The 13,789-nt window shown below is 44.7% G+C and overlaps 1 protein-coding gene across 2 annotated transcripts in view; it reads right to left on the bottom strand.

The window, feature by feature from the left end:
* ephb1 (EPH receptor B1) overlaps nucleotides 1–13,789 on the bottom strand; it is a 129,111-nt gene that overhangs the window by 73,971 nt on the left and 41,351 nt on the right. For both annotated transcript variants that reach the window (XM_076144889.1, XM_076144890.1), the window contains exon 2: nucleotides 10,995–11,059. In XM_076144889.1, coding sequence (XP_076001004.1) covers nucleotides 10,995–11,059 — 65 coding nt within the window. The remainder of the gene's footprint in view (nucleotides 1–10,994; nucleotides 11,060–13,789) is intronic.

Below are 13,789 nucleotides of genomic sequence, written 5' to 3'. Positions count from 1 at the left end.
TAGGTACAAACCGTTTGATTACTTTGTGTATTAACACTGCTCCCCATTCTTTAGCGGCTTTATCATTTGCCCTGCAGTCTGTTCCAGAAATGCAACGTGCATTTCAAACAAGGGTGCTATCCGTGGAAGTGTTTGATCGCATACCGTCACAATACAGCGCCAGGAATTTCTCTCTCTTTCTCTCTGTTTCGCCGCTCTTTGTCAGACCTTTTCTATCATTTAAATCAAGTCTTTCTCCTGTGACATCAAACTGACCTTGCCAAAGAGGAGAGAAAAGGGATGGCGCCTGTCACCTCACTGATAATGGAATTCTCTGGTCCCTGCATCCGCTTCTCCATCCAGGATTTGTGTGTAGAATAACACAGTTAGTCCTGTGCTCTGTATATTTAGTCCATGCTTTGTGAGGCATGAGCGCATATGTATGTTAGTAGAATGTATAATTTATCATAGGCTCAAGGTGAACAAGGGTGTGGGGAGGAGATGGGAGTGTGTCTGTTCTAATGCTCTGTGTTCACACCTGCACAGCTATCTAAGTAGTAAGACAGCGCGTGTTTTCGGTCAGTGCGGATCTTCCGTAGTGTCAGGTAATACGAGAAGATGGCATCGTTTTTAGCTCCTACTTCGAGGTCGGTGAGGAAGAGGGATGAAGCGCTGGCTCAGACGCGAAGAGTGTGGAAGGTAGAACTGCAATATGGAGTGTTTAAGTGGCTGAACTGTTCCGTTGCTGATGAGGCGCCAGGCGAACAACCTGAGCCTGCCTCCCATCTTTACGTCTACCCGATGTGCCCGCTGGCTCCACTCTAATAGCTTTGCCTTGTCCAGTAATATAGGAGACGTTCCTCTCGTGCCCTCTGATTGTCAAGTGCGGCCATTGTGTGTGTCATTACGGCTGCTCAGTTTTATGGGCAGTATCAGGGAGATGGAGGAGCCAAGGATTCACCGAGCACTTAATGTTTGTGTTAATGAGCAGTCACAGCAAGCCGGGCTGAAGAAGAGAGGGAGGGAGAGACAGAATGCAAAGTAATGAGTAATGTATTCAGGCCGATATTCCTCTGCCCACAGCCTCAGCTCGCTGCCATCAAGCCATCGATACTCCTGCCCTCATAAAGGCCATTCATCACATTGATCTCCTGCCATTACCTTCAAGACTAAAATAACACAGAGCAGCTCAGATGGCACCGTGCTTTCTCATGAGGGCCTGTGGCGTCCAGCAGAGAGACGGGGACGTGGAGAGCCCCAATCACTGAGTAAAAGACCTGAGAGAGGCTATCAGAGCACCTGTGAACACAGTGGACAATAATCCAGGGAAGGGCAGGGGTGCATCCCTTGGAGCAGGGCGGAGTGGGGAACAGGAATAAAATAAAAGAGCATTTATCTGCTACAAGCCAAAAAGACCAGAAAAGGCTTAGTAATAATGTTGTTATCATTTTACTTTATTTTTATTGATACCTCATTTTGGTGGGTATCTATATCTGAGCCACTGTAACTACAAGGAACAGTGAGCAGCCGTAGTAAGGCCAGAGATCAATCCAGGTCTACATCCTACTGCCTTGCTAGAGTAACACTTAATAGAACCTAAAAATACTACTAAAAACAAACTATGTCTCCATTAGGAAATTGTCTAAATGTAACTGTTAAAGTGCTACCATCAGGTCAAATGATGTTTAATTTTGTGCATAAGAAGTTGGTCTCACTCCACCAGAAAGAGCCACGCCCACTCAAGTTTGCTATAAATTCCAATAAAATAGTTAGAAAGAGATGAAGAGAGGAAGAGATATGAAAAAAGAATTTGGTAAGGGGGATCCAGGGAACAAATATGTTCCCTGGATCATGGATCTGCAACGCCAAGCATCACTGAAATCCCAAAACCTTGAAACCATAACCATGTGGTTGAAACCTAACCTTGATGGCAGCGATAATAGACCCTATAGAAGAGCAGAGGCCTGTATAGATAAACTCCTTCCAGTCAGAGCTGATGCTACATGTGCTGTGGAAAATATTCAGCCCTTTAGATCCCAACTACTCTCAAACACAAAAACCAGGAAAAAACACATAATAATGTCTTTCCTTGAGCTCCTGGCCTCCTTTCAGCTCATCATCATGTCAGCCTGGAAGGTCACAAACGGTGCATCATGAATGGAGGAGCATCTACTGGGCTGATCTTTAACCTCAGTCTGCTGTCTGATCCTCAGTGGAGTCACACTCGCAAACCACTTTTCAAATCCGTCAGCGGCAGTTAATAAAGCTACACACACGCGCGCACACACACACACACACACACACACACACACACACACACATACTGACTGAATACAGATGGGTGATGTGCAGCTCTGAGCGCTTCCAAGTTTAAACCTCTTCGGCTTGAGAGGTCTGTCTAAAAATGTGCGTGCTAATGCTGTTGCAGAGGGGAGGCGAGCGTCTGGCAACTGTTTCTTGAACGCCATTCAAAACTGCCATTACTCAAGCTGATGACAGGCTTTTACACCAGGAACCAAGGTGAGAGATCTATTAACTAGTAGACTGAGAGTGTCTAAATGGAAGTGCTCCACCACCACGGTGTTCCCTCCGTTTTTTTTTTCCCTCCATACTACACGCAATTGATGCAGACACTTTTTGCACACTTTCCAGTTAAAGTGCACTTTGACTTTACTCCCCTGAAAAGGTTTCAGAATCTAGAACTTGTTTATATAGTGTTGCTCCCTGCGGCTTTGCTTAGGGTGTTGTGTTTACATCTGCGACGTTAAGAGGGATGGCTGACACATTTGCGAGCACTCTCTAGTCTCTAGCGGAGGGTGCTGTGATCATCTATCACTGCAAGACTAAAACATGTGGGTGGAGGCAAGCAGGAGATTGCTTTTCATAATACAGGCTTAGGATGGTCATTTCAATAATGAGCCTATTTGTTATTTCCTGACAACATAACATTGCACAGAGGCGGTGAGTAGAATCCATCCTTAATGATAAGGCAGGGATACATCTTGCTTATGATGAAAAAAGGGAAAGAAGAAAATGCACAAATGCAGGTGAAATTAATATTTTAAAGACTTCTAAAGGCCAAGGACTGAGAAGGACGGTGTATTAGAGCTGGGCGTGAGAAGCAGAGAAAAGGGGATTGAATTAATGCTGCCCTCTGCCAAAAAGATACTTCTACCATTTTGCAAAGCTCACCACCAACGCTAATCACAAGTCCGGTATCTTTTTTCTTTCCAAAGGCCATTTTGAATCTCCCCCAGATTTAATGAGAACATTTGCATTTCAACCTTTAGGTCTGTTCCTTGAAACCGATAGAACGGATGTGTCATTAAAAGCAACAGTTGGTTTGCTTTGGTAAACAATGATAATTGCAGTTGTATTTACTCACACTTGCTTCTAAACACATTATTTGATCAGCCACCTCTCACACACACATACACACACACACATACTTAGAGACTCCAGGCTACAAAATATTCAGTGGCATGATTACTATTATCATTTCTGATCAGCTGTGTTATTGAATAGGGCTGCTGTCAGGCCAGTAGCATGGAAATGATTATTTTGCAGGGCGACTGAGGCCTAGTTCCGCCTGGCTGACTGTGATGGATGAGGAGGAAATGCTGATGTCTGAAACACTCCCAGTCCTGCCAGATCCCAGCCACTCCATAATTACAGTCACACAGTTTGACTGAGAACATTGTCCGTTCGTCTGTCTGGCCTCATCATGACATCACCGCAGATCTGTTTCCTGACCAGAAACGTTTGGCTGATCGATAACTTAATCAAACTTCATTTTGTGTTCCATAAAAATCATTTGTATTTGTGTTTGTACTGAAGCAGGAATCAGCTGTTTTGACAAATTATTTGCAATGTTCTCTCACAACGTGGTCTCAAATCTGTTTGATATGCTTTTATTTCTCAGATCCACAAAGCGACGCACATCATGTGGTGTCATGTAGCGCCATTCATGTGAGCAATCCATCCGGCAAACTCCTGCTGCCGATCCACCATCCAACTCTTGTGCCATCGTTACTAACACTCTAATTTAAATTGTGTGCTGGTGCTCTAAAGCGACAGCGCGTCTGTTACGCCAAGACCAGACATGAAATGCTCAAAGCAAAAACATTAGTTAAAGTTGATTTTATAATCCCAATGCCAAATGTGTGCACTTTAGTCATAGGTTCCTTCAGCAGTGAGAGTATTGAGAGTGTTGATATGAAAACTGTGAGGTGCTTTTAACTGAAGGTAGACACCAAGAATTAACGAGATCAAATATTACAATAACAAAGTCACAAGTTGAAGACTATCTCAAAATTTGAAGAAAAGCATAATTCACTGATAAAAGTACTTAGTGAAGCTAAGAAAAGTGCGTTCTTGAAGCTGATAGGCTCAATATTTCTGCTAATGAAAAACTCCATTATTTCATAAATTCAGAAATGTACTGACTAATCAAATCAAGGCAGCATGAGTTTGACTCGTTTATTTTGTGGTGATGGTTATTAATAATGAATTCTGTGCTACACAACTGTCTTTTATGGTATTATATGTCGATTTTTGCAATCGTAAGACTCTGCAATAATTCAACTCTGATGCAGAAAAAAAAGTAACCCTTTGACAATTCTTTGTCGGGGGCAAAGACATTGTTAATGTAATCTTGTTGAAACTGAGATCTTTTCAACAAAACTTTAATGATTTTATACACCGTGACGCCCACTCAAGAGCTTTCAGAGAAGCTGCTCACCTGATACTTCCACAGAAGGTCTTTTGGTTTCCAGTGGCAACATAACCTGGAGTCATCTTGTGAAAAAAAGGCTAACGCTGTGTTTGTGTGTGTGTAAGTACAGCAAGGACTCAGGCCGCCTAATGGATTTACTGTGGAGGACAATGAGGAGAAGACAGTTTCGCTACGTGCAAGAGAAAAGAGAAAATGGATGAAGGAGGGCAAGAAGGTGAGATTAAATAATTTAGGAGAGATGAGCGGCGAAGACGGATGGAATGTGATAACAAGGTGTAAATAAAGTGAGAGAGCAGCTAAGGGAGAAGGAGTGAAAGCTGTCACCCCACGGGTGTCCCTGGCCCCCCGTGGCCGGAGGCGAGGACGTTTAGGGAAAAACAACAAAGAGCGAGTCAGCGGGGGGACAGGAGAATGGCAGGGTATCAAGGCTTTTGGGTGAAAAGAGCCCCTGCCTGTCGACATGCACGCGAGTGTGCGTGTGTGTGTGTGTAAGGCTCCTGCTAAGTGTGACACCTGACAGCCCCATCCTGCAGATACAAAGCATATACAGAGAGAGTAGAGAAAGAGAGAGAGAGAGAGAGAGGGAGACAGGTGAAGACGGAGCAAAAGGGAGTCTGAGTTCGCAGACAGACAAGCGAGAGGGAAGCAAAAGCCCACAATGACACAGAAACAGGCAGTGTGGTTGATAGACGAGAAGAATGGAAGGATTTAATGTTATTTCTGCCAACACTGGGACTGCTGAAATCGCAGGTACAGCAGGTACTGTGGGACACACACACACACACACACACACACACACAAAGGGATGCAATAGCCTTCATATTTCTCCAAATTTGTATCAAATTAAAGAAATGGGTATAGTGCAGATTCTGTTACTCTGTTCTTCATAGATACAACAGAACATTTTCATGTGTGAAATATAAGAGAAGAAGAGAGGAAAGAGAAATACATAATTTAAGTTCCCAGTTCACACAGGGAGAGAGATGAGTGAGGAAATGAGTCAGGAATAACAAAATAGGAAAAGAATGTGCATAAAATATCAAACCAGCCTTAAATCTGTCTACTCTCTCCTTCTCTCTCTCCCCATGAGTGGATAATGAAAAGACAGTCACGCAGAGTCACACAGCAGACACACGAATGCCCACAGCTAATGGCACACACAAAGAAAAGCTGTGGATGTATTGTGATCTGAATGATTTGTTGTTCTACAGTCGGTGTCTACACGCTGAGAAGAGTTCTCCGTCTACGGTCAGCTGTGCAAACTGAAATCACATTCAATAACCACGCAGGACAATTGGAGCTAGTCTCCTAGTGTGTGTGTGTGTGTGTGTGTGTGTGTGTGTGTGTGCGCGCGTTATATCTGCATGTCCATGTGTATTCATTTTCTAGTTTCAAGTTCATTCGTGAAGAGTTCCCATATGAATTAGTGAATGTGCTCATGTGTAGGCACATGCTTGTACTCAAATGCATGCTGTATCCATCTGTCTCTTTGTGTGTGTGTGTGTGTGTGAATGTTTGTGTGTGTGTGTGTGTGTGTGTGTGTGTGTGTGTGTGTGTGTGTGCCCGCGCAGTCTAACCTGGCTGCTGAATCTCAGCCAGCATGACTCACTGTCGGTTTTCGCCTCTCATTCCATTTCAGCTCGAGTTCTGGGTTCAGAGTTCACCTTCATCCCTCTGTGTCTGTGTGTGTGTGTCTCACTCTCTCTTTCTCTCTCTCTCTGTCTGTCTCTCTCTCTCTCTCCTCACACCCTCTCTCTTTCTCCTCTCCCTCTCTTTGACTTATTACACATCTCAATCAACCTCTCCCTTTCGTCTCTATCTTTCCACCTCATTCACTCTCCTTCACTTGGCGTTTCCCTCACGTATTCTGATTCCAGCCGAGCTGCTGCCTGTCTGTCTGTCAGCTATGAATAATTGAGGTGTATTGAGTCTGGTCAGCAGATGGTGAGATGGCTGCTGTGGATCTATCTGTGCTCTTTATGAACCGCTGAGTGTATGCCTACACCTGTCCGGTCAGAGCCCGCTGGCCTACAGGGCGCAGCGGGAAGCATCCACACACCCGTACAGCACCTTGCACACACACACGCACACACACAACTACACTCCTCCGATCGCGTCTGCTCCCTCTCCCCATCTCGCCCCTTCTCACCCCTCGCTAAATCTTTATCCCTCTCATCCACCTCCCCTGCCCGGGTGCTTTGAAAGCCTACGCCATCCTCTGCCCGCCAGTGCATCGCCACCCCCGTGACCTCTCCTCACACCCTCCAGACTCAGCCCCTCCCCCTGCCCCCTTTAAGCCTGGATTTGGTCTGTGACCTCCAAGAGTCACATGAGTTAACCCGGGGCTCCGTTTCACACGCACACCCAGCTGAATCATAAAGCTGGGGTACAAACTCTTTTTTTTCTTTCTCTGCCGTTTCACACACATACAATTGACCCCACAAACACACACACACACACACACACACACACACACACACACACACACACACACACACACACACATCTTCCCCTCTTCCAGCACCTCCTCCACCTCTCCTCTCCTCTGGCTCACCCTTGTTCATTCTGGCTCTCCCTCTCTCTATGTCTCCTCCAATCCTGTCCACCCTCTGCCACATAAAAGCTTTTTCTTTTCTAATTCCAGTTTTTCACTAAATAATTTAAGAATGAAGCAGAGGATGAGAAGTTTATTTTTCTAGGAGGAATTAGAGTTCCTTAAGGTAGCTACTACATACATGAATCTGCTCTCTGTCGTGTTGTTGTTTCCTTGAACTCATTTTCAACCTTCACTGTTTTCACATATTTTCCATTATGGATTATGAATTCACTCCTTTAGTATTATTGAAACACATCTCCATGGCTCTTGCTCTTGATTATCTTCTTTGCATCCCATGAAAATGTTTACATATACATCTCACTGTGATCTGAGAAGTCAGATCACAGTGAGACTTCTCGTTAAAGCAGCAAAATCTGATGTTTATATCCACTAATATTCATCTACAAACCCAGTTTACAAGGAACTAGACAGATTTCTGCCCATCTCCTACTAGATTTTAAACCACGGAGCCGTGTTGAAGTGTTCCGATGTTACACAAAGTTCTATTTAGCGATATGAAGGAATATGAAGTCTCCTCACTGAGCCCTTTTCTATTTCGCCTTTACAAATAAGGAAACAGAGAAAACTGTAACAAAGCGGGAGTCATTCAAGTGCAACATTTGCACGGCAGACATGAATGTTACATCTTGTACTCAGAAATCAATTTCATTAGTGAGGTTTCATTAGGTTCAACATTTTAGTTAAAGGACTTGGTTAGACTTAATTATTTTGCATAAAAGAAAGGCTTTGTGGTTTATGCCTGAACATCTAAAAAAAATCATTTTGTAGATGCTCAGGTTGTTGTGAAAAAGACATTTGCATAAATTCATTTATGCAATAAATCAGCTTTGTCCAGCAGCACTTTGTCCAGCAGCTGCGTCAACCAGGTTTCTCTCAAGCCTTTAACCTGATAGAGGAAACCCAGTTTCTTGTTTACATGATGTGTCGAAATCAGGTTAAGGCGAGAAGCTGAGAATAATCACATTACTCCAATTGCGTGAAAGGCAGTCAAGGAGGCCAGTGTGTGTGTGTGTGTGCGTGCGTGTGCGTGTGCGTGTGCGTGCGTGCGTGCGTGCGTGTGTGTGTGTGTGTGTGTGTGTGTGTGTGTGTGTGTGTGTGTGCCTTTCATGCCTGCTTTATCATGTCAATGCATGGCAAGGTCCGGGGGCATTTGCCTTTCAGGACATATTTTATTTATCAGAGGAAAGACGAGAGAGAGAGAGACAGGAAGACTGCAGTGACACGGGAGGGGGAAGCCTACAGACAGGAAGGGAGGGAGAAATAAGTCTTTATATCCACTGAGGTATTAAGAAATTGGAAATAACGCTGTGGTTGCCTGTCCTCGTGAGCTCTCTGACAGAAAGTGACACATAAGTGAGTGTTCATCTGCATACTGTCAGTACATTACACATTCACACACGGCAGCAACCCTGATGTGTCCTCGCGTTTACACCACTGGAACTAATGACGTCGCTTATGCAATCCTTCAAAATTAACCCTTGAGGTCAGACAAACACAAACACACCCACACACATAAGCTTCTTACAACCTCCTAAAGGATAAGTTATTAAAGGAAATTAATGAGATGTATCGGATAACAGAGAAGCAACGCTGGTGTGTGTGCTTTTAATCTGTTTTTTGGGGGGTAAGAGTGTGGGTGTGTGTGAGGGAGAGATCTTGAGGTGTGGTTTATCAGGCTGTAAAGTGAATCATTGTACATCATCTACACCACTGTTCACCTCACCCCTGTGGAGGCGGCGCTATTGGTTCCATCATCGATAAGAGTTTACCTTCACCTGTGACTTGTAGCTGATGTATAATACGCTCGCAGTCTGAGATATGGGAGTGAAAGATGGATGGTTAACCTCTGGGCATTAGGGGGTTATATTTATATATTATATTTATGATTAAATACATATTGGGGAAATTGTCTGCCATTGACCTGACCTGACGTAATTACACCCTTATCTCACAGGCAACATAAATCCTTCACTGTCATGTGTGTGTGTATGTGTGTATGTGTGTATGTGTGCGTGTTGGAGGCGCTGTCAAGAGGGCAAAAATGTAAACATGCGCTGGTGAATTTGTACACGTTTACTCTGCATCTCGCTCCCATTCCGAGGTGGAGGGAGTCAGCAGTGAGCCGCTACGAGCCTATTCTCCCTACAGCAAAGCTCTCCCACTCCCGATCCTTACAACAAAAGCAGCTTAAAAAACTATGCTCAACACAGACAAGAGGCTCTGTGTGCCTGGAGGCCTGCTCAGCTGAACAGGCGTAGATGGAAATAGCAGGGCAGACATCTCTACTCAGGAGGTCTTACGCCGTACCTGCTCTGCACTGAGAATAAGGGCTCAGAAACGCTAAGAATCGTGTGGCAATGAATGACTTTACGTTATTGTTGATGTACGGACATTGGACAGTGCCTGGGCCCTCTTGAGGTTTCTTTCATTTTGTTTGATAACACACCACACACACACACACACACACACACACGCACAGGTTTTGAATAGTGTTTCCTTGTGTTCTTACAGAGCTTGGGGCTACTTTTGGAGCTGTGAGGGCTCGTACTTGATATTGGACGACAAGTGAACTCAGCTGGAAAAACGTGTAAATTTCAAAATATAGTGTGTTTGCTCAGACATAAATTGTCGAACCAGACATTAATTCATTTTGAGAGAATCTACACAATCACTCACAATCCAATTCAGCCCAACTAAACCATGTGTGGTAGATAACAAAGTGAAGACAGTCCCAGCCCTGTTTCTCCTGCACACACACCTTCACATACTTGGTTATTTCATTATTCCATTGAATTCTTCAAGAAGACAAATGTCTTCAAGACAAAAAAACATGACACTTCAATGAACAGACACTTTCTAAAAACTGTCAAGGCTCTGTTCTGGCATATTAAAAGCTCCTTTTACTGTTGAGTAAAATGTCTCATAAAGACCCAAAGACCCAGGAAATGCCTCTCTCAGCCTCTGTGTGTCCTGGATATCTGCTGCCATCCTTCCTGCCGCAGGTGATGGAGCTTTTCATTGCGTTACAGCGCGGGGAACACATTTTTAAAAATTCACTTTAAGTCCATTAGTGTAATAGGGCAATCATGCTTCCGATACTTTGATTACTACTTCAAAATTATCAAAGAAGAACTCTGTTCCCATTCCGATGACTTGGCACTTTCACCCACTTCCACTCCTTTCATGTGCACCTCACTACCTGAAATTCAACAATAGTTTCCCTAAAACCTGAAAAGCCCTGAGCGTTTCCATCCTCTTTGCTCCTCCTCCCCATTTTATCCTAATACCTCCACTTCCCTGCATAAATGTATCATTACAGTATCATTATGTCTACGGCATCCCCCCAGCCTCCATTTGCTGCGACTTAGGTACTGGGGTCTTGGGCTTACATGGACCCATTGTGTCATTAAGTCATTATGAGAAGGTAAAGAGAGAGAAAATAATACCCATAATAGGAGATGTATTGGCCAGTACTAACTCCATACACTATGACTCACCCTACTGCCTGCCTGGATGAGTGTTTGTCTCTTTGTGGCACTTTGTTCACTCTGCTACTTACCAAACCAGCCGCCTGACTCCGCCAACAGACCCAGTTATAAAAGTGGAAAGTTTTGAATCTCAAGTTTTGCGAAGAACCAGTGTGTTCTGTAAAGACAGACTCACCCCAGAGTTTGGATATGCTGTCCAGCCCAGCTCGGCTGTGGCCACCCGAGTGTCCATCACGGTCTCTGTAGCAAAGAAAGAGAAAGAGAGACACAGCGGTTAGCTTTCCAAAAACTATTTTGAGCACCGCACCCCCAGAGCTGTGCCACATCCAAGGCCTGGTGATCACTTGACACTATCATCAATGAGCAGAGTGGAGATGAAACCTTCACCGCATTTCATCCGTCTCTGCTTGACTTCTGTTAAGACAAGAGACACAGGAACAAAGCCTTGGTACATTGCTGGAAGGGAAGGCCGACAGCCTCTGTCATGCCGTTTAATGCTCAGCTTTGTATTGTGACCCGTGTGTGTGTGTGTGTGTGTGTGTGTGTGTGTGTGTGTGTGTGTGTGTGTGTGTGAACACGTGCAAAACATTTGTATGGCTGCATGAAACCACAGTGCACACATCCAGCCTTTGTTGGTGCAAGTGTATTTGTGAGATATGCAAACCAACGAGTGGATATTTTTGCATGCACGTGTCGGTTACAGGGAGAAGCTTGCAGGTTTGCACTTGTCAAATTGTGCATTAACCTCCCCGTGATCCTGCGACCTCATATGTGGACATTTCATTACTAACTCTAACCCTAACTTAAACCTGTTGGCCTGATGCCTGGACATTTATTGCTGCAAACTAGTAATATAAATACCAAAAATCACTTTTACTTATACTTAAGCACGCAGCATCATTTGTGTCTTGTTTGCTGGCATATTGAAATCCCAAAGCCTAATAAAGCTCTAGGTAAGAAGGAAGCAACATGGCAGCTACCATGAATCCCTCTCATCTTCTGCCTCTCTATCTCTCGCTCTCCCTAATCGTTCATTTGGCAGATTTATGGCGTGAGGGGTCGTGTGACACATTTGCCTCCTCGGCGGTGTAATGATAGATTCATAATTTCCCCTGCAACAGACAGTTTATTCTCTGGCCAAAGCCCTCCATCTTACAGCACGCAAACCAAAGAGTATTTCACTGTCTTCGATGTCGCCTGTCACAGCTTGCCCTCCATTGTGTTTGTTATGCCCAAACAGATAAAAGCAGCGAGGAGAAGAAGAAGAGCGAATGGTATGCCTGGGTGATGGTATCTACTGGATACAGATAGCATGGAGGAATAAACAGAACTGTGCTTGCGTGCTCAGCTTGGAAGTTATCCACCACCACAACCAACCGTTGGCTAGCAACACCCACGCATGTTGTGGATGAGACAGAGTTTGTACTCTGATTAAATGCACAGACAGAACTGACAGACGCTTCTCTCCTTCAGGATCTCAGGAGGAGGTTTCAGCACTCGTCGCCCTCCCCTTACCTACTCCTCCACAGGAAACACACACCGGCAGCTGTTGCTTGCTTGGAATTGCGCTGAACTTCCAGTAATTTAGAAATAATGCCAAACGCTGGAACACTCAAGATGCGTTATCTGCGGTTCAAGTAGTGCTGAAGAATAAGCGTGCTGAAGAAGAGTGACAAGCCGGTGGTGGGGAGGAGAGAGGACTTTCATTCTCAATCCCCTCTTTCTGAACGAAACTGTCCTCAGACACGAAACCAATTAGCCAAGGTAATTCGGCGACACGAGCATAAGCACTCGGGGACACACGAGTGCTGCACACGCACACGCAAAGAGTCATACGTACACAGTCGCCAGCCAAGTCGGAGAGCAATTTTCTGTGTATACCTACAGTGACAGTCTTGTTCACACCCGGCTTCCATCCGAGTATTTCAATTTCCTGAAGATCAGCCCTGCCTTGTCTCGTTTCCACAGCCAGCCAGCCAGCCAGCCAGCCAGCTATTGCGCTGCCTGCCTGCCTGGCTGTACAACTGCTGTCAGCCTGGGAGATAGGAGCATGAAACAGCCCTAAGCGCCAGCCTGCGTTGTGGGGACTGCCAACTCTTTCTCAGGGGAAATCACAGAAGCTTTAGTCAAATCACATATGCACTCGCTAGACCATTTTTCCATTTCCCTTTAAAGCGAAAACGAAGGGGCAAGGAGGCATGAGACGGTGAAGGTAAGAGGAAAAAATAAAGGTCAAAAGGCCCTCTGGGGAGGAAGGGAGGGGGGAGGGGCTGCGTCATGTGACCTTACATCGGCCATTAGCGGGAATACCAAACGTAACGGATGAGTAGATGAGTATGTTAAGTGCTTATTAGCAGAGGGGTGGGACTCAAACAACTGTCTTGCCATTGCTCACACACCTGTCCACCGGCACTGGGGAATTGGAAAATGTCCCATGTGTACGCCTGTGTGTGTGTGTGTGTGTGTGTGTGTGTGTGTGTGTTTGTGAGAGTTTTTTTAATGGGCGGTGAACTACTCAATCCATGAATGGATTTGTTTGCTTCCCATTTCCATTTTTAGAAAAAAGACCCATTTGAGAATTGTAATAAAGCACATTATGTTGCCACTGAAGTTTTAAATTATTCAATGACCTGTGGTTGTAAAGCAATCTGGCTTTAAGGGGGGGATCTAATCGTCAACATTTTAGGGGGAAAAAACAGACTAACTGGTGTATTTCATGTAAGTTCATTTTCCCTTTAAGGAGATTTCTAAAGTATGTTCACAATTATTTTCGTGTTCAAAAGAAAAAAAGCTGTAAGCCTAATTTGCTTTCATTCATTTGAAGCAGTCGGGTGCTTATTTTCTCCGAGGACTGCTCCTTAGCTTCGACCATAAAAACCTCATAAAAACAATTACTGCTCCTTATTCCCTGTTGGGTCCCCTGATTCTGATGGCAATTATTCGCGACCACACCCCCCATTTACTCTCCGT

Source organism: Genypterus blacodes, unplaced genomic scaffold (genome assembly GCF_046128005.1).
Source record: "Genypterus blacodes isolate CSIRO-AG114 ecotype Tasmania unplaced genomic scaffold, CSIRO-AGI_Gbla_v1 ptg000029l_1, whole genome shotgun sequence".
Taxonomy (NCBI): Eukaryota; Metazoa; Chordata; class Actinopteri; order Ophidiiformes; family Ophidiidae; genus Genypterus; species Genypterus blacodes.
Note: the sequence above shows the minus strand (reverse complement) of the source record. Positions and strands in the feature narration are given on the sequence as shown.